Raw genomic sequence first — 27820 nt, forward strand, 5'->3', positions numbered from 1 at the left:
GAAATAGCCGAATGGAATTTCTCAAAAATTTCGCCGCCATCACGTCGCTACGCATGCAGCGTGCGCAGCGACGTGATGACGACGATGGAGAGCGCCGATGATGCAGGGGATCCTTAAGAGGACGCGCCGGAGCCCCGAGGACAGGTAAGTGATCGTCAGCGGACCACACGGGGCACCGTAAACGGCTATCCAGCAGCAGCTGAAGCAGTCTGCGCTGCCGGATAGCCGTTTATGCGATGGCCCCGACATACAAAAGCATCGTATGTTGATGCTGCCTTCAACATGCGATGGCCTCTGAGAGGCCATCGTATGTTGAAATGATCGTATGTCGGGGCCATCGTAGGTCGGGGGGTCATTGTAATTTGGAACAGGGTGTTTTTTTTGTGTCTATTTTTTTGAGGCTTAGCATAACACATTTTGCACATAGAAATTCACACAGGAAAATTTTTAATGAAGACCTATGACAAAGTTTATTTATCTTTTTAGATACATCGGCACTATGGAACAAAAAAAGAAAACTGGTTGCAAAGGTGACACAAAGCCTTTACCATCACAGCTGTAGAATATTTGACCTTTTTACTACGTAAGTGCTGAGTTGCTGCGGGAAGACACAAGCGGCAATGGACTGAAAAACGCTCGGACTTAAAGTTTCAGGTTCTCAAAAACATAAAATACCTCTTCTTCTTCTTTCCTTCTGGAAAACATAAAATTCCTTTTTATCATTATTCTGCATTTTTATAAGTATAACTAGCTGAGTACCCGGCGTTGCCCGGTTTTTCCTTCCTAATCCTTGTTGGGGAGGAAAATAAACCGTCCTCTTATATTGTTGTCATATCCCAACCTCACATCCCGACCTCCTATCCCGTCCTCCTATCTCGACCTCCTGTCCCGACCTCCTATACTGTCCTCCTATCCCGTCCTCCTATCTCGACCTCCTGTCCCGACCTCCTATACTGTCCTCCTATCCCGTCCTCCTATCCCAACCTCCTATGCCGACCTTTTTTCCCGATCTCCTATCCTGTCCTCCTATGTACTCACTATGTGAGCAATGTATGTGGCACTATGTGGGCACTGTTTGGCACTATGTTAGCACTGTATGGCACGATGGGTGCGCTGTCTGGCACTACGAGGGCAGTGTATGGCAAAATGGTGCACTCTTTGGCACTATGTTTGCACTGTATGGCACTATGTGGGCACTGTATGATACTATGTGGGCACTGTATGGCACTATGTGGGCACTGTATGGCACTATTGAGCACCGTACGCCATTATGTTAGCACTGTATGACACTATGTTGGCACTGTATGGCACTATGTGGGCACTGTATGGCACAATGTTGTCACAGTATGGTACTATGTGGACACTGTATGGTACTATGTGAGCATTGTATGACACTATATAAGCACTGTATGTCACTATGTGAGCAATGTATGTGGCACTATGTGGGCACTGTTTGGCACTATGTTAGCACTGTATGGCACGATGGGTGCGCTGTCTGGCACTACGAGAGCAGTGTATGGCAAAATGGGGCACTCTTTGGCACTATGTTTGCACTGTATGGCACTATGTGAGCACTGTATGACACTATGTGAGCACTGTATGATACTATGTGGGCACTGTATGATACTATGTGGGCACTGTACGACACTATGTGAGCACTGTATGGCACTATGTGGGCACTGTATGATACTATGTGGGCACTGTATGGCACTATGTGGGCACTGTATGGCACTATTGAGCACCGTACGCCATTATGTTAGCACTGTATTACACTATGTTGGCACTGTATGGCACTATGTGGGCACTGTATGGCACAATGTTGTCACAGTATGGTACTATGTGGACACTGTATGTTACTATGTGAGCAATGTATGTGGCACTATGTGGGCACTGTTTGGCACTATGTTAGCACTGTATGGCACGATGGGTGCGCTGTCTGGCACTACGAGGGCAGTGTATGGCAAAATGGAGCACTCTTTGGCACTATGTTAGCACTGTATGGCACTATGTTAGCACTGTATGGCACTATGTGAGCACTGTATGGCACTATGTGGGCACTGTACGCCATTATGTTAGCACTGTATGACACTATGTGGGCATTGTATGGCACTATATGGGCACTGTATGGCACTATGTTGTCACAGTATGGTACTATGTGGACACTGTATGGTACTATGTGAGCAATGTATGACACTATGTGGACACACTGGCACTATGTGGGCACTGTATGACACTGTGAGCAATGTATGGCACTATATAAGCACTATATGTCACTATGTGAATAATGTATGGCACTATATAAGCACTGTATGTCACTATGAGAATAATGTATGGCACTATATAAGCACTGTATGTCACTGTGAACAATGTATGGCACTATATAAGCACTGTATGTCACTATGAGAATAATGTATGGCACTATATAAGCACTGTATGTCACTATGTGAATAATGTATGGCACTATGTGGGCACTGTATGACACTGTGAGCAATGTATGGCACTATGTGGGCACTGTATGACACTATGAGAATAATGTATGGCACTATGTGGGCACTGTATGACACTATGAGAATAATGTATGGCACTATATAAGCACTGTATGTCACTATGAGAATAATGTATGGCACTATGTGGGCACTGTATGTCACTATGAGAATAATGTATGGCACTATATAAGCACTGTATGACACTGTGAGCAATGTATGGCACTATGTGGGCACTGTATGACACTATGAGAATAATGTATGGCACTATATAAGCACTGTATGTCACTATGAGAATAATGTATGGCACTATATAAGCACTGTATGTCACTATGAGAATAATGTATGGCACTATGTGGGCACTGTATGACACTATGAGAATAATGTATGGCACTATATAAGCACTGTATGTCACTATGAGAATAATGTATGGCACTATGTGGGCACACTGGCCCAATGTGAGCACCGTAAAGCACTATCATAGCGCACATGACAGCATGCAAATTAGTGCTGCATTAGATAATAGTATGAGAAGTGATATAAGTCCAGATCAGTACAAGACAAGTAAAATAAAGAATTTGCAATGTTACCTAACATTAAATATACAGTGAAAAAACCTCCTAATAGAACCATTGATAATAGAGGCCAGAATGATCTCTTTGTTAATAGACTTTCTCGCCCTGTCTGCATATTTCCGAATATTTCCCGCATTTCCCCCTGTTCCGTCTGTTCCATTGACAATAACTGTAACACACCTCTCCAAATAATACAATTGTTGGGCAAAAGCCAAATATTTCATCTGTAGATTGTACACGCCAAATATGAGCGAGAGTAATAAAGAAGACATATTTTAGTTCTTCTACAAAGCCACAGTCGAGATATATTTGCATGTTAAAGGGATACTCCGGTGAAAAACAATTTTTTTCATATCAACTGGCTCCAAAAAGTTAAACAGATTTGTAAATTACTTCTATAAAAAAAATCTTAATCCTTCCAGTACTTCTCGGCTGCTGAAGGTTAGTTGTTCTGTTCTGTCTGACCACAGTGCTCTCTGCTGCCACCTCGGTCCGTGTCAGGAACTGTCCAGAGTAAGAACAAATCCCCATAGCAAACCTCTCCTGCTCTGGACAGTTCCTGACATGGACAGAGGTGTCAGCAGAGAGCACTGTATGTCACTATGTGAGCACTGTATGGCACTATTTTAGCATTGTATGTCACTATGTTAGCATTGTATGTCACTATGTTAGCACTGTATGGCACTATGTGGTCACTGTATGTCACTATGTGAGCACTGTATGGCACTATGTGAGCACTGTATGGCACTATGTGGTCACTGTATGGCACTATGTGGGCACTGTATGGCACTATGTGGGCACTGTATGACACTATGTGGTCACTGTATGGCACTATGTGGGCACTGTATGGCACTATGTGGGCACTGTATGACACTATGTGGTCACTATATGGCACTATGTGGGCACTGTATGAAACTATGTGAGCACTGTATGATACTATGTGAGCACTGTATGGCACTATGTGGACACTGTATGGCACTATGTGGGCACTGTATGACACTATGTGGTCACTGTATGGCACTATGTGGGCACTGTATGGCACTATGTGGGCACTGTATGACACTATGTGGTCACTATATGGCACTATGTGGGCACTGTATGAAACTATGTGAGCACTGTATGATACTATGTGAGCACTGTATGACACTATGTGGTCACTATATGGCACTATGTGGGCACTGTATGAAACTATGTGAGCACTGTATGATACTATGTGAGCACTGTATGGCACTATGTGGGCACTGTATGACACTATGTGGACACTGTATGGTACTATGTGGGCACTGTATGGCACTATGTGAGCACTGTATGACACTATGTGAGCACTGTATGGCACTATGTGGGCACTGTATGACACTATGTGGGCACTGTATGACACTATGTGGGCACTGTATGGCACTATGTGGGCACTGTATGACACTATGTGGTCACTGTATGGCACTATGTGGGCACTGTATGGCACTATGTGGGCACTGTATGACACTATGTGGTCACTATATGGCACTATGTGGGCACTGTATGAAACTATGTGAGCACTGTATGTCACTATGTGAGCACTGTATGGCACTATGTGAGCACTGTATGGCACTATGTGGTCACTGTATGGTACTATGTGGGCACTGTATGGCACTATGTGGGCACTGTATGACACTATGTGGTCACTGTATGGCACTATGTGGGCACTGTATGGCACTATGTGGGCACTGTATGACACTATGTGGTCACTATATGGCACTATGTGGGCACTGTATGAAACTATGTGAGCACTGTATGATACTATGTGAGCACTGTATGGCACTATGTGGACACTGTATGGTACTATGTGGGCACTGTATGGCACTATGTGAGCACTGTATGACACTATGTGAGCACTGTATGGCACTATGTGGGCACTGTATGACACTATGTGGGCACTGTATGACACTATGTGGGCACTGTATGGCACTATGTGGGCACTGTATGGCACTATGTGGGCACTGTATGACACTATGTGGGCACTGTATGACACTATGTGGGCACTGTATGGCACTATGTTAGCACTGTATTGCACTATGTGAGCACTGTATGGCACTATGTTAGCACTGTATGGCACTATGTTAGCACTGTATGGCACTATGTGAGCACTGTATGGCACTATGTTAGCACTGTATGGCACTATGTTAGCATTGTATGTCACTATGTGAGCACTGTATGGCACTATGTGGGCACTGTATGGCACTATGTTAGCACTGTATGGCACTATGTGAGCACTGTATGGCACTATGTTAGCACTGTATGGCACTATGTTAGCATTGTATGTCACTATGTGAGCACTGTATGGCACTATGTGAGCACTGTATGGCACTATGTTAGCACTGTATGGCACTATGTGAGCACTGTATGGCCCTATGTTAGCACTGTATGGCACTATGTTAGCATTGTATGTCACTATGTGAGCACTGTATGGCACTATGTGGGCACTGTCTCGCCTTTGGCTGTCCGGGCATGCTGGGAGTTGTAGTTTTGCACCACTTATGTTTGCCTATTGTTGGAGAGTAACTTTTCTGTGGTTGTCTTTGTACCATGTAGATATCAGCTGCACAGAATGCTGAGTAATTCCCTTATCCCGTTTATCGTGTTTTTGAGTCACGCTGCGCACTATAACCCATTCATACCCAGAGCTCCATTCAGAATTTGGCGGCATGCTACATAGTATGGGCTTCTATAGGTGACCATACACATGCATGCTCAGTTCCTGTGCTGGGAGTTGTAGTTTTGCAACAGCTGGAGGCACAGTGGTTGGGAAACACTGGTGTAATTACTGATATAATATATGATACTATCAATTTGTTATGGGAGAATTCACATCTGCCGCATTTTTTATTTTTATCTTTTGTATTTTTTTATTTTGTTGCCTAAAAAATTGTAGTGTTGTGACCATTGCTCTTGTCAGGGTGTATATTTCAAGGTCAATGTCAAGGTCAATGTCACATTGAAGTGTCCCTGTGGTCACCTGATAAGCAATCGCCTGCGAGCGCTGCGGGTCTGATTAAGGGAAGACACCGGCACAACAGCGCGGCACTATATGCACTGACATGGCGTTTTTTATTTGAAAAGAAAAACACCCAAAAACAAAGGCCATGACATATGGCGTTTTTTTTTATTTATTTTTTTTGGGGGGGGGGGGGTGCGATTTGTTTTTTATCATTTCGTTTTTTCACACTATAGTGGAATATTATTACACACTTTTATTTATTTATTTTTAAATTAATAAACTGCATCAGACATTTCTACACTATTTATTTATTTTATTTATTTTTTTAAGGCAAATATAGATAAATAAATAAATTTAAAAAAAAAAACAGCTTCTGCTTTTTTTCAGCTTTTTTTTCCTGGTATTTTGTCTGGCGTCTTCCAATTTAAGCACAAATTGCTTTTTTTGAATGTTTTGCAATAGTTCGCTGCTTTTCACACAGAAAAAAATGATCAAGAGCAGATAAAACGCCCTCCCCTACAAAAACAAACAAAAAAATAATAAAATTCCAATGCTAAACCCACATGGCTATTTTTGTGCTGTTTCCCCCCCTTCCATAGACTTTAGTGTTTTTCTGGTGTTTATTTTATTTTATATATTTTTTTTTTGTGGGTTTTAGTTTTTCTTTGGCCTAACAAATCATGTGATTCTTTCATCATGTGACTCAAGGATTTCTACTGAAGAATTGGGGTGGGGGGGGGGGGGGGTATGGCAGACAAAAAAAACACAATGTTAATTCACATGCGTTATTTCTAGGCATTTTTTTCCATCCCATAAAAGTCTATGGGAAAAAATTAAATAATATTTTCTGAGAAAATGCCATAGTCTCAGCATTTTTAAATTTTACACTTCAGATTTTCAGAGAGGAATTCCAATCCGAAATTTCGCTTGTAAATTCCGGACCCCCTACTCCGCCGAAAGAATAAACATATTCATTCTTATGACTGAATCCGCTCTGATATACTGTGCATTGCCATCTATGGAGAGTGTGCAGGAGATGGTAAACTGGACTAATGAATAAAGCAATGGGGGCTAATGACATAGCCAGTGGGAAAAGTTTCCGAAGAATGGGGCTAGCTATGTAGGTAGTGTGACTTGTGTGCAAAGCATGGGACTAGCCATATAGACAGTGGGACTAGTGACCAAAGCATTGGACTAGCCATATAGACAGTGGGACTAGTGACCAAAGCATTGGACTAGCCATATAGAAAGTGGGACTAGCGACCAAAGCATTGGACTAGCCATATAGACAGTGGGACTAGTGACCAAAGCATTGGACTAGCCATATAGAAAGTGGGACTAGCGACCAAAGCATTGGACTAGCTATGTAGACAGTGGAACTAGTGACTAAAACAATGGGACTATTGATATAGGCAGTGGGACTAGTGATATAAGCAGTGGAATTAGGGACCAAGCAATGGGACTACTGACATAGATAGTGGGACTAGTGACAAATATAGCAAGTGGGACTAGTGACAAAAGAAATGAGACTAGAGATACAGGAAATGGGACAAGTGAATAAAGCAATTAGACTACTGTTATAAGCAGGAGGACTAGTAACCAAGTAACCATTGACATAGCAAGTGGGACTAGTGACTGAAGCAATGTGACTACTTAAATAGGCAATGGAAATAGTGACAACAGCAATAAGACTAGTGATATAGTGAATGGGACTAGAAGGTAAAGCAACAGGACTAGTTATATAGTGAATGGGACTAGAAGGTAAAGCAATAGGACTAGTGATATAGTGAATGGGACTAGAAGGTAAAGCAACAGGACTAGTTATATAGTGAATGGGACTAGAAGGTAAAGCAATAGGACTAGTGATATAGTGAATGGGACTAGAAGGTAAAGCAACAGGACTAGCGATATAGTGAATGGAACTAAAAAACTAAAGCAATAGGATTAGTGATATAGTGAATGGGACTAGAAGCTAAAGCAACAGGACTAGTGATATAGTGAATGGGACTAAAAAACTAAAGCAATAGGACTAGTGATATAGTGAATGGAACTAGAAGGTAAAGCAATAGGACTAGTGATATAGGCAGGGGGATTAGTGACTGAAGCAATGGGACTAGTGATATAGGCAGTGGGACTAGTGACTAAATCAATGGGACTAGTGATATAGGCAGTGGGACTAGTTACTGAAGCAATGGGACTAGTGATATAGCCAGTGGGACTAGTGACTGAATCAATGGGAGTAGTGATATAGGCAGTGGGACTAGTGATATAAACAGTGGAACTAGGGACCAAGCAATGGGACTACTGACATAGATAGTGGTACTAGTGACTGAAGCATGGGTCTGCCAATATAGCAAGTGGGACTAGTGACAAAAGAAATTAGACTAGTGATATAGGAAATGGGACTAGTGAATAAAGCCATTGGACTACTGTTATAAGCAGGGGGACTAGTGACCAAGCAATAGGACTAATGACATAGCAAGTAGGGCTAATGACTGAAGCAATGGGACTACAGAAATAGGCAATGGAAATGGTGACAACAGCAATAGGACTAGTGAAATAGTGAATGGGACTAGAAGGTAAAGCAACAGGACTAGGGATATAGTGAATGGGACTCATGACTAGTGATATAGTGAATGGGACTAAAAAACTAAAGCAATAGGACTAGTGATATAGTGAATGGGACTAGAAGGTAAAGCAACAGGACTAGTGATATAGGCAGTGGGATTAGTTACTGAAGCAATGGGACTAGTGATATAGGCAGTGGGACTAGTGACTGAAGCAATGGGACTAGTGATATAGGCAGATATAGGCGATAATGGAACTAGAAGATAAAGCAACAGGACTAGTGATATAGTGAATGGGACTAGAAGATAAAGCAACAGGACTAGTGATATAGTGATTGGGACAAAAAAACTAAAGCAATAGGACTAGTGATATAGTGAATGGGACTAGAAGTCAAAGCAATAGGACTATTGATATAGTGAATGGAACTAGAAGGTAAAGCAACAGGACTAGTGATATAGTGAATGGGACTAAAAAAATAAAGCAATAGGACTAGTTATATAGTGAATGGGACTAGAAGCTAAATCAACAGGACTAGTGATATAGTGAATGGGACTAGAAGCTAAAGCAACAGGACTAGTTATATAGTGAATGGGACTAGACGCTAAAGCAACAGGACTAGTGATATAGTGAATGGGACTAGAAGCTAAAGCAACAGGACTAGTGATAAAGTGAATGGGACTAGAAGCTAAAGCAACAGGACTAGTGATATAGGGAATGGGACTAGAAGGTAAAGCAATAGGACTAGTGATATAGTGAATGGGACTAGAAGATAAAGCAACAGGATTAGTGAAATAGTTAATGGGACTAGAAGGTAAAGCAACAGGACTAGTGATATAGTGCATGGGACTAGAAGGTAAAGCAACAAGACTAGTGATATAGTGAATGGGACTAGAAGGTAAAGCAACAAGACTAGTGATATAGTGAATGGGACTAGAAGGTAAAGCAACAAGACTAGTGATATAGTGAATGGGACTAGAAGGTAAAGCAACAAGACTAGTGATATAGTGAATGGGACTAGAAGGTAAAGCAACAGGACTAGTGAAATAGTGAATGGGACTAGAAGGTAAAGCAACAGGACTAGTGATATAGTGCATGGGACTAGAAGGTAAAGCAACAAGACTAGTGATATAGTGAATGGGACTAGAAGGTAAAGCAACAAGACTAGTGATATAGTGAATGGGACTAGAAGGTAAAGCAACAAGACTAGTGATATAGTGAATGGGACTAGAAGGTAAAGCAACAAGACTAGTGATATAGTGAATGGGACTAGAAGGTAAAGCAACAAGACTAGTGATATAGTGAATGGGACTAGAAGGTAAAGCAACAGGACTAATGATATAGTGAATGGGACTAGAAGGTAAAGCAACAGGACTAATGATATAGTGAATGGGACTAGTAAACAAAGCAAAGTAAGTAATGGCTAAGAAAATGAGACTAGTTAATTGTCATTTTATTAGTTACATTAATAATGGGATTAGTCATTCAGTTAATGCCGCTTGTAAAATGTAAAATTGGGGATGGGACTAGTGACCAATAGCCCCCCCTCCCATAGTATATCACATTCAGACAGGTGAAATGGCGGTGTGTATACCTGTATAATCTGCTCCTCTCTTATGCATTACTAGTGTCAAACTTCTTCTTTCTGCCTTCCATGCCGGACATGGCTTCAATGTTTTTACGCCAATCAGTAACCTCGACCGTCTTTTCCTGTAAAAAAAAAAAGAAAAGAAAAGCCAATGTAGTATATTTAGACGCCAAAAGATTAAATACTAGTGCAGTGTTTCCCAACCATTGTGCCTTGAGCAGTTGCAAAACTACAACTCCCAGCATGCCCGGACAGCTGTCTGGGTATGTTGGGAGTTGTAGTTTTGCACCAGCTGAAGGCACCTTGCTTGGGAAACACCATACTAGAGGCTGAAAACCATGCTATGTTAGCCATTTGCCACCCACATCAATATTTACAGTCTCATAGGAGTGTTAGACATGTGGGAAACTTTTAGAGTTGTGTAATCACTGTATCAAAAAAAAAAAATATATATATATATATATATATATAAAAAAACATAATTCCACTGTTTCACCTGGATGTTAGCATAATGCCATCTTAAGGGCATATACTTTATTATAACCTTATATCAGCTGGGGCAAGACGTGGCATTATTATTATATGTAAATTGGGGATTGGCATTACTGCTTATTACTGTCTATTACATTAGGAGTGTGGGAAACTTTTAGAGCTGTGTAAGCACTGTATTACCACAGCATAACACCACTGTGTCGCCTGGATCATAGTTAAATGCCATCTTAAGGACATACGCTTTATTATAACCCTATATCAGCTGGGGCTGGATGTGGCATTACTATTATATGCCACTTTGGATTGACATTACTGTTTATTACTGTGTATTACATTAGGAGTGTTAAGCATGTGGGAAACGTTTAGAGCTGTGTAAGCACTTTATCACCCAAACATACCATTTTAGGTGCATTTATACTTCTTTATAATCCTATATCACCTGGGGAACGATATTGCCCAGTGCAACTGCATTTTATCACTACTATATGTGATGTCCCAGTGCGGAATATAGTCCCGTACAGTACTTAGGCCCTGTCAGGTTGAGTCCCTCTGTGTCCTAGGGGCTCTCCTGCAGCATCTCCCCCATAGTGTTATATGTATTATGTATAAAGAACCTTTAAGTTGTCACATGATAATGTGTCCACCTGATGTATTTGTAACCCAGAGAGCACCAGCTAACCAGGTGACCTGCAGCTCGACCTATGGGCTTCTGGCTCAGCCCCCTTTATAAGAGGAGGAGCCATTACTACCTCGCTTTTCTACCACACTTCCTACTGAGGCACAGTAAAGACGAGACGTCTCAGAGCCAGTGTCCAGCACATCTGGAGGCCTCAAGCCTAACCAGCAGCCACATGTCAGTAAGTCAAGTCATCTCTGTCTGCTGTCACTATCTACAGTCAAGTCAAGTTCATTATAGTCAGTCTGGCTGTGCTAAAGTCTGTCAAGTCACTGCAAGTCCCAGCAAGCTGCGAGGTCCCCTGTGTTACTGGTCATCTCTCTGGGATCCTGGCCTAGCTGTAAAGACTGTTACCATCTGTCTACCTCAGTAAAGCTACCGTTAACCCTAACCTGGCCTTGCTTGGACTATTATTGTCCTGCCTAACCTAGGGATAGCGGTGCTACCGTTCGTGTGGTTACCGGGAACACCATGCCCTGGCTTCACGAACATTTAGGGGTTAACAACACCTTGCCCCTGGGCTACAACATCTGCCCCATACACCTCACCTTCACACCTCGAGACACCACATATATGCCACTTGGCATTGGCATTACTGTATATTACTGAGTCACCTGCTTTGGGGTAAAACAATGATGTGTTTACATGGGCAGGACCCGAGCACTAATCCATTGATTCCTAGAGGCACTACATGACCGTGCCAGATGGGCTGGAGTAATATACCATTGTGTATTGGGGGATTATATATCTATAGGCATGATGCCATCACTGGGCATTGGGACGGGCACAGTATGTATGGTTAGTCTGGGTATGGTAAATATGGTAGTAAGCCGTAAACATATAATACACAGCTGGGTCAACCAAGGACTGGTATACTGTTGTGCAGTGTTGCAATGTGTACATTTCTTAGATGCCAGGTGATACCCGTATCACGGCATGTGGGCACCAAAATTCTTTGTCGAGCCAAAATAAAGACACGAAGGTTTGTAACCGCAGAAAAACTAAATCCGTTTATGAATCCTGATATGCATCAAGTACAGCAGAAGAAGCCTGAAGAGCCTCGGGCCGGCAGTAAAATGATTATAGCTGCTGACAGATTCCTGAGTTGTACTCGCTCCACCCAAAACAACAGGTTTGTGGGATTAGTAGAACATGCGATGGTCGATCTATACTATGAAGTCCTGGAGCTATAGCACCGAATACAAAGATCGGTAAAGACACAGGGAGAGGCCACCATAATGGGAATCCTTCCTTGGAAGGGACTGTTCACATTACAGTCCCTTTCCTCTGTTAGTCCTCCTGGAAATGTATGACTTCACTGACAAATTGGTGTCACCAGTCTTGTTTAAAGGGATGTGGAAAGTGGAAAACATTTATATTTTTATCAACTGGTGCCAGAAAGTTAAACCGATTTGTAAATGACTTCTATTAAAAATTCTTAATCCTTCCTGTACTAATCAGATGTTGTTTGCTCCACAGGAAGTTCTTTTCTTTTTGAATTTCCTTTCTGTCTGACCACAGTGCTCTCTACTGACACCTCTGTCCATTTTAGGAACTGTCCAGAGCAGGATAGGTTTTCTATGGGGAAAATTAACATAGCGAATATCGCGAACATAGGACGAATATTCGTCCATATATTCGCAGAATATCGCGAATTTGAATATGGCCCCTGCAGCTCATCACTAGTCTGATCATGGGGGTCCCTCCACTGGGGACCCCCGCGATCTCAGCTGTGGCACCCCAGACATCTGGTGCATGGAGCGAACTTCGCTCCATGCCGGATGACTGGCATTGCGGGGGCGGAGGCTCGATGGGAGGGGACGTGACATAATTTACCACAACGCTCTACACCAGGCAAAAAAATTACTTTGGGGGGAGGTTTATGGCATAACACCATTTTTTTACCGCACCAGGTGACACCAACCCTAGCATCACCACTGCTCATACTCATTACCCTCTGGGTTCCGTAAGCAACGCCTTATTTTCTGCAAAATACTTTAATAGTGCCCCCCCTGAGACTGGACTCTGGATCCGCCCCTGGTAATAACTCCGTAACAGGCGCCTTACTTTCTCATTCTCCTCCTTTTTGACGGACTTCAGGTTGGCCCTCAGATCTAAGGAGACCTTGTGTGTGGAACCCAGCAGGGCTTTAAGCATGGCGTCTGCGGAAATTCGGACTCTGCGCAGGTTGGGGCGCTTGAATTTTCCCTTGAGGTCAAAAATTTTCTGATTTAAGCTGTCAATCTATGGAGAAAAATGTTAACATGTTAAATTTGGGGAGGAAAGATACCTTAAAAAAAAATCTGGTCCTCTATTTGTCATTGAAGTTAAAGGGGTACTCCGCCCTAGACTTCTTATCCTCTATCCAAAGAATAAGGGATAAGATGTCTGATCAAGGGGGTCCCGCTGCTGGGGACCCCCACAATGTCGGCAGTGGCACTCAAGACATCCGGTGCACAGAGTGAACTTCGCTCCGTGCCGGATGACTGGCGATGCGGGGTGGAGGCTCGTGACGTCACAGCCACACGCCCTCAATACAAGTCTATGGAAGGGGGCGTGACGTCCGCCACGCCCCCTTCCATAGACTTGCATAGAGGGGGCGTGGCTGTGACATCACAAGCCTCCAGCGCTGCACCCGACACTCTAAACGAACGCCGGGTGCAGCAGGGAGATCGCGATCAGATATCTTATCCCCTATCCTTTGGATAGGGGATAAGATGTGTGGGGCTGAGTAACGAGGTGAACATTCTATAAAGAAAAATCTGCGAAATCTTACTTCCAGACCATTCTTTTTGACTTTTTCTTCAATATTATAGCGCTCTTCATCCACCACGTCAATCTGTCTGTGAAGTTTCATGCACAATTGCTAAAAGGGGAAAATAAATTGGCATAAAATGAATAAATTCTGTACGTATGTTCAGTGTCCCAAATCTTGGGGTAATATGGTAAAGGAAAGTAAAAAATATAAAGGTTTGGGTTTTTATGTTACAAGAACCCAATCAGTAAGCTCTAATGTATGGGAGAATTATCAATAACTGGTAATTTTCCCTACAGCACCCCAACAGGAGAAATGAAGTATTACACAATTTCTTGTTAATATGGATAGACTATCTGTGCAATACATGGACCTGCCAGGTCCTCCAAAGTAGAAGATATTCTTTGTAGCTACTGTTTATTCTAATAGATGAAGGTCCTGAATAAAAGACCCTCTTTCTCCTCCACAAACTCAGTATTTACAGATAGGGTCATCGAACATGGGTTTTCTAAACCAGACAACATCTTTAACCCCTTAAGGACTCAGCCCATTTTGGCCTTAAGGACTCAGACAATTTAATTTTTACGTTTTCATTTTTTCCTCCTCGCCTTCTAAAAATCATAACTCTTTTATATTTTCATCCACAGACTAGTATGAGGGCTTGTTTTTTGCGCGACCAGTTGTCCTTTGTAATGACATCACTCATTATATCATAAAATGTATAGCGCAACCAAAAAACACTATTTTTGTGGGGAAAAACGCAATTTTGCTAATTTTGGAAGGTTTTGTTTTCACGCCGTACAATTTATGGTAAAAATGACATGTGTTCTTTATTCTGAGGGTCAATACGATTAAAATGATACCCATTATTATATACTTTTATATTATTGTTGTGTTTTAAAAAAATCACAAACTTTTTAACCAAATTAGTACGTTTATAATCCCTTTATTTTGATGACCTCTAACTTTTTTATTTTTCCGTATAAGCGCCGGTATGGGGGCTCATTTTTTGCGCCATGATCTGTACTTTTTTTTGATACCACATTTGCATATAAAAAACTTTTAATAAATTTTTTATAATTTTTTTTTTAATAAAATGTATTAAAAAAGTAGGAATTTGGGACTTTTTTTTTTTTTTCGTTCACGCCGTTCACCGTACGGGATCATTAACATTTTATTTTAATAGTTCGGACATTTACGCACGCGGCGATACCAAATATGTCTATAAAAACTGTTTTTTACGCTTTTCGGGGGTAAAATAGGAAAAAACGGACGTTTTACTTTTTTATTGGGGGAGGGGATTTTTCATTACTTTTACATTTTTTTACATTTTTTTTTACACTTGAATAGTCCCCATAGGGGACTATTCATAGCAATACCATGATTGCTAATACTGATCTGTTCTATGTATAGGACATAGAACAGATCAGTATTATCGGTCATCTCCTGCTCTGGTCTGCTCGATCACAGACCAGAGCAGGAGATGCCGGGAGCCAGAAGGAGGAAGGTGAGGGGACCTCCGTCCGGCGTTCTGAATGATCGGATCCCCACAGCAGCGCTGCGGGCGATCCGATCGTTCATTTAAATCACGAACTGCCGCAGATGCCGGGATCTGTATTGATCCCGGCACCTGAGGGGTTAATGGCGGACGCCCGCGAGATCGCGGGCGTCGGCCATTGCCGGCGGGTCCCTGGCTGCGATCAGCAGCCGGGATCAGCCGCGCATGACACGGGCATCGCTCCGATGCCCGCGGTTATGCTTAGGACGTAAATGTACGTCCTGGTGCGTTAAGTACCACCTCACCAGGACGTACATTTACGTCCTGCGTCCATAAGGGGTTAATGTATTTTAGAGGGGTACTCCGCTGGAAAACATTTTTTTTTTTTAAATCAACTGGTGCCAGAACGTTAAACAGATTTGTAAATTACTTCTATTTAAAAATCTTAATCCTTCCAGTACTTCTCAGCTGCTGTATGCTCCACAGGAAGTTCTTTTCATTTAAAATGTATTTTCTGTCTGATCACAGTGCTCTCTGCTGACACCTCTGTCTGTCTCAGAAACTGTCCAGAGATGGAGCAAATCTCCATAGCAAACCAATCCTGCTCTTGACAGTTCCTGAGACAGACAGAGGTGTCAGCAGAGAGCACTGTGGTCAACAGAAAAGACATTTTAAATGAAAAGAAATTCCTGTGGAGCATACAGCAGCTGATAAGTACTGGAAGGATTAAGATTTTTACAAATCTGTTTCACTTTCTGGCACCACTTGATTAAAAAAAAATAAAATCGTTTTTCACCGTAGTACCCCTTTAATGTGTTTAAAGTATACCTAACTTTTCACAAACTTCAGAAGTTTTGATCATTGGTGGTCCAGGTGCTGAGACCCTCAAACATCGCTAAAACAAAGGAGCAGAAGCTTAGAGTCTCATGTTTCTAAGGAATCATCCTTTCATGCCCCCATTAATGACTGAGAGTGGAAACAGAGAAGTGGCCCGACATGTTTTCAAGTCCTTTCCTTGGCACTTGGGTAAGCCATTATGTGGGTGCAACAGCCCCCTCCTGGTATAGCATTATGTGGTAACGGGTGTGATGAGGGCAGATGTTATTACCCTAGGGGCAGATGGCATTAACCCCTTGTATTGGAGACGCCAAGGCATGGTTTATCCTCGATACCACCCGAAGGTATACCGCTAGATCCTGGGCTAGGCACGGGGGAAATAATGACTCTGACGCCAAGTTATGGACAACGATAGCTTTACTGAGGGTAGACAGATGGAAAAGTCTATACAGTTCAGCCAGGGCCCACGGAGGTGACTAGTGACGCAGAGACCTTAAGGGCTTGCTGGGACTTGTAGTAGATGGGGTCAATTTAATGCGGGCCACGTTGACTTGACAAATGGTGACTGTGACTGACTTGACTGATGACTGACAATCTGAGACTGTGGTTACTTGTAGCTGCTTGTGGCTGCAGACTGGACTTGAGGCTCCTATGACTCTGGACTCTCTAGGACTCGACTTGACCTCAGCAAAGACTTGTAAGGAAAGAGAGAAGCTCCACCCAGGGCTTATATGGGGAGACTATTAGGGAGCCCATAGGTCACCCCTGGGATCACCTGGTCACTGGTACCTCCTGGGTAACAATCACATGACAAGTCACATGGTAAACAGTCAAAGTGACAACGTTTTCTGAACACATTACATGGTATAATACATTAGAAACATATTTACATGGGGGGGGGGGGGGGGACAGATGAAAGGGGCCAGGGGACACTCTAAGGGGGCTGCCTGACAGGACAGCAAGGGTAAGGGGAAACACCTCCTGTACTGGGCCACCACAATTACAAAGGCATTTATGAAAAAATATTGATACTGATTGTTACCTGTAACTCCTGGAGGCTCAGCCCATTGCACTTTAAGGGGGGGACCTTCTCTGACAGAGTACTTTCCTTTTCCTCTTGAGTTTCTCTTATCTCTTTTTCTAGGTCTTCTGTGGCTTTCGCAAGCATAAGAGTCTATAAAAGAAATGGGTCAACATAAAATGCATATTAAAATGCAATATAGAAGTGAGTCCAAAGTAAAAACATATTGGAAGAATGTCAGATGGCTAAAAGTCTACTGGTCCCCAGAATAACACGAGCTGAAGAACGAATATAATCTATAACAAAAAATTTCAGAAAATGGGATGTATTTCTTATTAACATATGGCGCTATTCGCCGAAAGCTCAAAATAACTCTTTTATAACACATGACGACCTTGCAATACTGCTGGAAGTCTGTTTTTTTAGGGGTCTGGTCTGAGGTCTGTATTTGTTTAGGGATCTGCTATGGAGGTTGTATTATTTTAGGCGTCTGGAATCTGTATTTGTTTAGGGTCTGGTCTGAGATCTGTTTTAGGTGTGTATTGGGGTCTGCATTAGTTTAGAGGTTTGGTTCTGTGGTCTGTATTTCTATTAGGGGTCTGGTCACAGGGTCTGTATTTGTTCAGAGGTCTAGTTAGGGGTCTGTCTTAGTTTGGGGTCTTGTCTGTGGTCTGTCTTTGATTAGGGTTCTGGTCTGGGATCTGTATTTATTTAGATGGTCTATTCTTTGGTCTGTATTTCTTTAGGGGTCTAGTAAAGTGGTTTGTATTTGTTTAGGGGTCTGGTTTGGGGTCTATCTTAGTTTGGGGTCTGGTCTGTGATCTGTAATTGTGTAAGGTTCTGGTCTGGGATCTGTATTTATTTAGAGGTCTGGTCTGGGATCTGTATTTGTTTAGAGGTCTGGTCTGGGATTTGTGTTTGTTTAGGGGTCTGGTCTGGGATTTGTATTTGTTTAGGGGTCTGGTTTGGGGTCTGTATTTGTTTAGGGATCTGGTCTGGGATCTGAATTTTTTAGGGGTCTAGTCTGGGATCTGTATTTTTATAAAGGTCTGGGATCTGTATCAGTGTTTAGGGGGTCTGTATTAGTTTAGAGGTCTGGTCTGTAGTCTGTATTTGTTTACAGTTCTAGTCTAGGGTTTGTATTTAGGGGTCTGGTCTGGGATCTGTATTTTTATAGGGGTCTGGTTTGGGGTCTGCATCTGTGTTTAGGGGTCTGGTCTGGGGGCTGTATTTTTCTGAGGTAAATGAAGTCACCCAGTCTTAGATTTGTATGTACTTATGGTGTCTGGCATAGGATTTTGAAGTTTTTTTTTAGAGTCTGGTCTGAGGTCTGTGTTTATTTTGTGGTCTGATCTGGTGACTGTTTAGAGGTCGGACCTGGGTGCAGTATTTGTAAAGTTGTCTCTATTTGTTTAGTGGTCTGGTTCTACATATTATTATTGTAATTTGATTAGTAATTAGTATTATTATTGATTAGTAATTTTATTACTTGTAATTATTTTTTAATTGTATATTATATGTATTTTATTTTTTGTTTTCTTTTTGCAACATTATATGTCAATGTCACACATGAAAACTGTTTTGGTCATAGCCATTTATATAAGCTCTAACACTAACAGGGAGTCTTGATAATGTAGAGCAGATGTCCAGTGCGCGGTGTCCGGGCCGGGCCTGTAGACTATATCTCTGTTTGGTTTGTTTGTCACTTGCTGAATCGCCAAGACGTTTTGTGGCTTTTCTGTGCAGAGAGATAAGGCAATCTGGCTGTCCAAGATATACGAATAGTACATGGCAAACATCATACAAAACATACAGTGTCTGCATGTAAGTCCTACTATAGGATCAGGCCCTGTATAATTCCCAGAAAAAACAACTAAACAAATTTGCCTGTTTGTACCTAAAAACTATTCACAACTCCCATAACTATATCCATCCAGGTGGATTTGTTGCCCAGAAGCATAATGCGGTGACCCAGTACAGAATCACGTTTTCTTCTGTACTTCTGCCCATCCTGTGTGGCAGATGCTACTTCATTGTCCATCTTGGGCCCACATGCCTCAGGACTCTCCATAATGCACTAAATAATGTAATGTTACATAAGGGTTAATATATTGTACTTTCTATGCACTTGTTACCTTAAGAAACCTGTTGTCAAGGACCTTATTGTTAAAGGGATATTCCGCCCCTGGCATCTTATCCCCTATCCTAAGGATAGGGGTTAAGATGTTAGATCGCCGCGGTCTCGCTCTGTGCATAATGACGGACGATACAGGGGCCGGAGCAGCGTGACGTCATGGCTCAGCCCCTCATGACATCACGGCCTGTCCCCTTAATGCAGGTCTATGGCAGGTCGCCACGCCCCCTCCCACAGACTTGTATTGACGGTGGCGGGCCGCGACGTCACGAGGGGCGGAGCCGTGACGTAACGATGCTCCGGCCCCTGTATTGCCCGTCATTACGTGCAGAGCGATCTCGCTCTGCGCAGTAATGATGGCGGGGTGCTGCAGCAGCGATCCCCTGGGTCCCCAGCAGCGGGACCCCGGCGATCTGACATCTTATCCCCTATCCTTTGGATAGGGGATAAGATGTCTAGGGGCGGAGTACCCCTTTAAGGGGAGTATGCAGTGGTGAACATGTGACTTATCTGCCCAATGGGAAGGCTCTAAATTGTCAGAGTTCAGTTCTGTGCATGCTGAGGTACAGTTTGGTGAGGAGTGAAGTCTGTCTGTGAGGTGGATCTGAGAGGAGGCCTGAGGCCTAGTCCAGCAACCACGCATCAACTACAAGTTAACCCCACTACCCAGGTGAAAGTCAAAGCCTGGCGGTAAGCCTACAGTCTCGGGGATTACTTCAGTCAAGTCCAAGTCCCTAAAGTATAGCGTGGGCTGCATACCAGTCAAGTCAATTATATACAGCACAATCAACTATAAGTCCCAGCATGCCGATAAGCTTCCCTAAATTCACCCTGCAACTTCTTCACGCTAATCTGAGCTGTAACGGATTGTACCATCTTTCCAACCTCAGTAAAGTAAGACAGTTCACCGTAACCTTGCATCGGAGTGACTATTTGCCCCGTGCCTGGCACAGGTGAAGTTGGCCTACCTCGGGTGGTGTATAGGTCAACCACGCCCTGGCTTCACGATAAGGTTAATTACACATTACCCCGTCTGACACCACACTAAGAAAGTGACAACAACCCATGCAGGAATTTTGGACCTAAATATGTTGTTAAAAATTGGCTTTTCCCTCCTTTTACTTCTGCTCGGACTGAAGCTTTGTCTCACGTGCACCTGGTTGTCATGCAAAGAAAATATTATTGTCCTGACTATCCGGACTCAGAGTAGATGCGGCGGGATGTTGTAAGCCGCCCTGGGGCTGGTGACAATTGTTCTCTGTTTACATCTGTCACTTGGGGCTGAGATACATAAGATGCCTTTCTCTCACGATCATGGAGGACAGGCTGGAATGTTTTGTGTGTGCCAACCTCAGAGGTATTTCTCCTCCAGCACTTTGTGCCTTCTAGAATTTTAGATTTTTTTGGCAATGCCCATAATAGAGCGGAACTAAAAAGATTCTCTGAAGAAGCAGTAACTATGTGCACTGTCAAAAAGACCACTAGGGGTCCCCATACCATCCAGAACATAATCCTGTCCAGCTGCAGCATCATTTTTGTCCTAGCTATAGCACAGGCTGGGACAAAGTCCAGGAAGTGAGGGCAGGACTAGCACTCCTCTGTGCTCACTCCTGTCCTATCAGACTGCAGCATGAAATCAGAAAGAAGGGGATTACAGAGCAGCCTGCAGTGATTGGATGAAGAGACCCAGCACAGCAGTGATTTCGATTGTTTTCAATGGGATTCTGCTGCACTGTGCACACGGTGGAATTTCCACTTCAGATGTTTCTGCCGCAGAAATCCCAATTCCGGTATCCACAGAAAGAATGGACTTGTGTATTCTTTCTGCGGATTCCACTAGGAAATGCATTGCCGTCTATAAGACAGCAAATTTTTTGAGCATCCAAGCGCCCACTGGATTATTCAAATGTGCGGAATGTTAGCACGTGTTTTCTGGGCGGACATTTTGCACATTTTCCGCCATGTGAACATACACTTAGACTCCTCTCTTTCCATGGTGCCTTTGTTTTTAAACAAAATTTTAAAGGGGTACTCCGCCCCTAGACATCTTATCCCCTATCTCGACTAAAGCACCAAAGACATCCGATGCACGGAGCGAACTTCGCTCCGTGCCGGATGAATGGCGATGTGGGGCAGAGGCTCTTGACGTTATTGTCACACCCTGCTCGTGACATCACGGCCACGCCCTCAGAATGCAATCTATGGGCATAGACTTGCATTGAGGGGGCGTGGCCGTTACATCACGAGCAGGACGCAGCCGTGACATCACGAGTCTCCGGCACCCCAGGGGGTCCCCATCGGCGGGACCCCCGCGATCAGACATCTTATCTCCCATCCATTGGATAGGGGAATAAGATGTCTAGGGGCAGAGTACCCCTTTAAGGCTGCACAATCCAATTGATCAACTGAGGAGAGAACAGAGGGGGATTTTGCTACAGAATATTAACTAAGGGATACTCCGGAGAATAAAATAATTGCAAAATTCACAAAGTTATTCAACTTTTTAAATTTATCTTTAGTAATAAATGTAGCAAAATGTTTTTGGTTTTCAGTGCTACCGTGCTATCTTTAGTGCAGAGAACCCGACACTGTCTCTCTGCTGCCCCCGCCTGGCTGTGTGAGGACTCACTCCTATAGAATCTCCTAAGCAAGCCTGTGCTACATGCCAATTATTTTGCTACTGTACACACAGATATCCTGTGGGCCGAGGTTTGCTGTGTGTATTAAAAGTTCAGCGTGTAGCAGCATTGACGGTTTTTAATCTCTGCTACACGCCAATCCCCACTCCAGCATTGCTACTTGCCCATGCCCTGTGAGACACAGTGACCCCCTGTGTGCTGTGCTTACAGTAGAAAGAGATTGACGGGTAGCACAATTGAATAGCACCAAATTTGTTTGGGAGATTGTACCGGAGTGAGTCCCTACATCGCGAAAGGGGGCAGCAGAGAGACCATGTTAGATAGCAGATGTGAGGACGGATGTGAGGACGGGATATGAGGTCGGTATATTAGGACGAGATATAAGGATGGGATATGAGCTCGGTATATGCAGACGGGATATGAGGTCAGATTTGAGGACGGAATATGAGGTCGGTATATACACAGACGAGGTATAAGGACAGGATTTGAGGTCAGATTTGAGGGCGGCATCTGAGGATGGCATGTAAGGTCAGGATATGAGGTTGGGGTATGAGGAACAGACATGAGCTCGGGATATGAGGACAGGATATGAGGACAGGATATGAGGATAGGATATGAGGACGGGATATGAGGATGGTATATGAGGACAGGATATGGGGACAGGATATGAGGATAGGATATGAGGACGGGATATGAGGATGGTATATGAGGATAGGATATGAGGACGGGATATGAGGATAGGATATGAGGTCGGGATATTAGGATGTGATATGAGGATAGGATATGAGGTCGGGATATGAGGATAGGATATGAGGTCGGGATATTAGGATGGAATATGAGGATAGGATATGAGGTCGGGATATTAGGATGTGATATGAGGATAGGATATGAGGTCGGGATATTAGGATGTGATATGAGGACAGGATATGAGGACGGGATATGAGGATGGGATATGAGGACAGCATATGAGGATGGTATATGAGGATAGGATATGAGGACGGGATATTAGGATGTGCTATGAGGATAGGATATGAGGTCGGGATATGAGGATAGGATATGAGTTCGGGATATTAGGATGGAATATGAGGATAGGATATGAGGTCGGGATATTAGGATGTGATATGAGGACAGGATATGAGGACAGGATATGAGGACGGGATATGAGGACAGGATATGAGGATGGGATATGAGGTTGGGATATGAGGACGAGATATGAGGACGGGATATGAGGATGGGATATGAGGACAGGATATGAGGATGGCATATGAGGTTGGGATATGAGGACGAGATATGGGGACAGGATATGAGGATAGGATATGAGGTCGGGATATGAGGTTGGGATATGAGGACAGGATATGAGGATGGGATATGAGGACGGGATATGAGGATGGGATGTGAGGTCGGGATATGAGGTCAGGATATGAGGACGGGATATGAGGATGGGATATGAGGACAGGATATGAGGATGGGATATGAGGTTGGGATATGAGGACGAGATATGGGGACAGGATATGAGGATAGGATATGAGGTTGGGATATGAGGTTGGGATATGAGGACAGGATATGAGGATGGGATGTGAGGTCGGGATATGAGGTCAGGATATGAGGACGGGATATAAGGACGGGATATGAGGACAGGATATGAGGACGGGATATGAGGATGAGATATGGGGACAGGATATGAGGATAGGATATGAGGTCGGGATATGAGGTTGGGATATGAGGACAGGATATGAGGATGGGATATGAGGACGGGATATGAGGATGAAATGTGAGGTCGGGATATGAGGACGGGATATGAGGACAGGATATGAGGATGGGATATGAGGTTGGGATATGAGGTTGGGATATGAGGACGAGATATGGGGACAGGATATGAGGATAGGATATGAGGTCGGGATATGAGGTTGGGATATGAGGTCGGGATATGAGGATGGGATATGAGGACAGGATATGAGGATGAGATATGAGGTTGGGATATGAAGTCAGGATATGAGGACGGGATATGAGGACAGGATATGAGGTCAGGATATGAGGTCAGGATATGAGGTTGGGATATGAGGTCGGGATATGAGGATGGGATATGAGGTTGGGATATGAGGACGAGATATGGGGACAGGATATGAGGACGGGATATGAGGTTAAGATATGAGGACGGGATATGAGGACAAGAGCATTATTGTTGCTTTTTTTTTCTCCCACTAAGTTTAGGTAGGAAGACCGGGCAATGCCATGTACTCAGCTAGTATTCAATAAACCTGAATTACAAAGTTATATAACTTTCTATATAGCCTAATTCTTACTAACTTACATTTCATAGTTTGGCAAGCAGAAGATAGTCTACAGGATCAGACTACACGAGATTTGGTTGTTGTCTGTTACCGTGGAGACACACAGGTCCACATAAGGCTGTGTTCACAGGTTCAGATTTTTGATTGTAATAATTAAATACAGAAATATATCATAAATACAGTGTACAGTACAGTATATCATAAATACAATAAAGACGTGTATACGGTAAAGGCTGAGACTTCTCCTCTTTTTAAATCCATTCCTGGCTTTGTATTCCTTAAAGACTGAGGGTGTGAACACAGCCTCAAGGCTGCGGACGATTTGCAAAAGTCACTTGATTTTTCATAGGATCAAGTTACATTTAAAAAAAATTAGTATAATGGCGGGATACTTCGTGAGTTATTATTATTATTATTATTAACCCCGTCATCCTTTTTATATTCTTACCTTGAGCAGCAGCCTCCTGGAAGCTGGGATTTTAGATTTCCTCTGAAGAAAAATAGAAAACAAAATCATACTGTTAGATATTTATAGGCCGAGGGCATAGTCAATTATTAATAAAAAAAATATATATATATTTAACTTACCTCATCACTGTAGAAAACACATGGAAATGCCCAGAGGGAAGGAAAAAAAATTGAAGGTTTAGTGAGTATATACATGATGCATAAAAAAATGAGTTTTTACATTCTGCCAGTGTTTCCCAACCAGGGTGCCTCCAGCTGTTGCAAAACTACAACTCCCAGCATGCCCGGACAGCCGAAGGCTGTCCGGGCATGCTGGGAGTTGTAGTCTTGCATCAGATGGCGGCGCCCTGGTTGGGAAACACTGACATAGGCCTTCCAGTACTTATCAGCTGCTGGATGACCCAAAGGAAGTTGTGTAGTTCTTTCCAGTCTGACCACAGTGCTCTCTGCTGCCACCTCTGTCCGTGTCAGGAACTGTCCAGAGTAGAAGCAAATCCCTATAGCAAACCTATCCTGCTCCGGACAGTTCCTGACATGGACAGAGGTGGCAGCAGAGAGCACAGTCAAAAGGCCACTAACCACAGGGAACAGTTATTGAATATATCACTAACCACAGGGAACAGTTATTGAATATATCACTAACCACAGAGAACAGTTATTGAATATATCACTAACCACAGAGAACAGTTATTGGATATATCACTAACCACAGAGAACAGTTATTGGATATATCACTAACCACAGAGAACAGTTATTGAATATATCACTAACCACAGAGAACAGTTATTGGATATATCACTAACCACAGAGAACAGTTATTGAATATATCACTAACCACAGAGAACAGTTATTGAATATATCACTAACCACAGAGAACAGTTATTGAATATATCACTAACCACAGAGAACAGTTATTGAATATATCACTAACCACAGAGAACAGTTATTGATTATATCACTAACCACAGAGAACAGTTATTGAATATATCACTAACCACAGAGAACAGTTATTGAATATATCACTAACCACAAAGAACAGTTATTGAATATATCACTAACCACAAAGAACAGTTATTGAATATATCACTAACCACAGAGAACAGTTATTGAATATATCACTAACCACAGAGAACAGTTATTGGATATATCACTAACCACAGGGAACAGTTGTTGAATATATCACTAACCACAGGGAACAGTTATTGAATATATCACTAACCACAGGGAACAGTTATTGAATATATCACTAACCACAGAGAACAGTTATTGAATATATCACTAACCACAGAGAACAGTTATTGAATATATCACTAACCACAGAGAACAGTTATTGAATATATCACTAACCACAGAGAACAGTTATTGAATATATCACTAACCACAGAGACAGTTATTGAATATATCACTAACCACAGGGAACAGTTATTGAATATATCACTAACCACAGGGAACAGTTATTGAATATATCACTAACCACAGAGAACAATTATTGATTATATCACTAACCACAGAGAACAGTTATTGAATATATCACTAACCACAGAGAACAGTTATTGAATATAACACTAACCACAGAGAACAGTTATTGAATATATCACTAACCACAGAGAACAGTTATTGAATATATCACTAACCACAGGGAACAGTTATTGAATATATCACTAACCACAGAGAACAGTTATTGAATATATCACTAACCACAGGGAACAGTTATTGAATATATCACTAACCACAGAGAACAGTTACTGAATATATCACTAACCACAGAGAATAGTTATTGAATATATCACTAACCACAGGGAACAGTTATTGAATATATCACTAACCACAGGGAACAGTTATTGAATATATCACTAACCACAGGGAACAGTTATTGAATATATCACTAACCACAGGGAACAGTTATTGAATATATCACTAACCACAGAGAACAGTTATTGAATATAACACTAACCACAGGGAACAGTTATTGAATATATCACTAACCACAGGGAACAGTTATTGAATATATCACTAACCACAGAGAACAGTTATTGAATATATCACTAACCACAGGGAACAGTTATTGAATATATCACTAACCACAGAGAACAGTTATTGAATATATCACTAACCACAGAGACAGTTATTGAATATAACACTAACCACAGAGACAGTTATTGAATATATCACTAACCACAGAGACAGTTATTGAATATATCACTAACCACAGAGAACAGTTATTGAATATATCACTAACCACAGGGAACAGTTATTGAATATATCACTAACCACAGGGAACAGTTATTGAATATATCACTAACCACAGAGAACAGTTATTGAATATATCACTAACCACAGGGAACAGTTATTGAATATATTACTAACCACAGGGAACAATTATTGAATATATCACTAACCACAGAGAACAGTTATTGAATATATCACTAACCACAGGGAACAGTTATTGAATATATCACTAACCACAGGGAACAGTTATTGAATATATCACTAACCACAGGGAACAGTTATTGAATATATCACTAACCACAGAGAACAGTTATTGAATATATCACTAACCACAGGGGACAGTTATTGATTATATCACTAACCACAGAGAACAGTTATTGAATATATCACTAACCACAGGGAACAGTTATTGAATATATCACTAACCACATGGAACAGTTATTGAATATATCACTAACCACATGGAACAGTTATTGAATATATCACTAACCACAGAGAACAGTTATTGAATATATCACTAACCACAGAGAACAGTTATTGAATATATCACTAACCACATGGAACAGTTATTGAATATATCACTAACCACAGAGAA

The 27820-nt window shown here is 42.4% G+C and overlaps 1 protein-coding gene across 1 annotated transcript in view; it reads right to left on the bottom strand.

Moving 5' to 3' along the window:
* Positions 1-457: 457 nt before the first annotated feature.
* Positions 458-27820, bottom strand: part of LOC130367488 (troponin I, slow skeletal muscle-like) — a 62452-nt gene continuing 35089 nt past the window's right edge. The window contains exons 5-12 of the mRNA XM_056569911.1: positions 27079-27136; positions 25117-25123; positions 24977-25018; positions 17486-17617; positions 14130-14219; positions 13421-13597; positions 10192-10307; positions 458-694 (exon numbers count right to left, since the gene is read on the bottom strand). Coding sequence (XP_056425886.1) covers positions 10212-10307; positions 13421-13597; positions 14130-14219; positions 17486-17617; positions 24977-25018; positions 25117-25123; positions 27079-27136 — 602 coding nt within the window. The 3' untranslated portion in view covers positions 458-694; positions 10192-10211. The remainder of the gene's footprint in view (positions 695-10191; positions 10308-13420; positions 13598-14129; positions 14220-17485; positions 17618-24976; positions 25019-25116; positions 25124-27078; positions 27137-27820) is intronic.

Source organism: Hyla sarda, chromosome 4 (assembly GCF_029499605.1).
Source record: "Hyla sarda isolate aHylSar1 chromosome 4, aHylSar1.hap1, whole genome shotgun sequence".
Taxonomy (NCBI): domain Eukaryota; kingdom Metazoa; phylum Chordata; class Amphibia; order Anura; family Hylidae; genus Hyla; species Hyla sarda.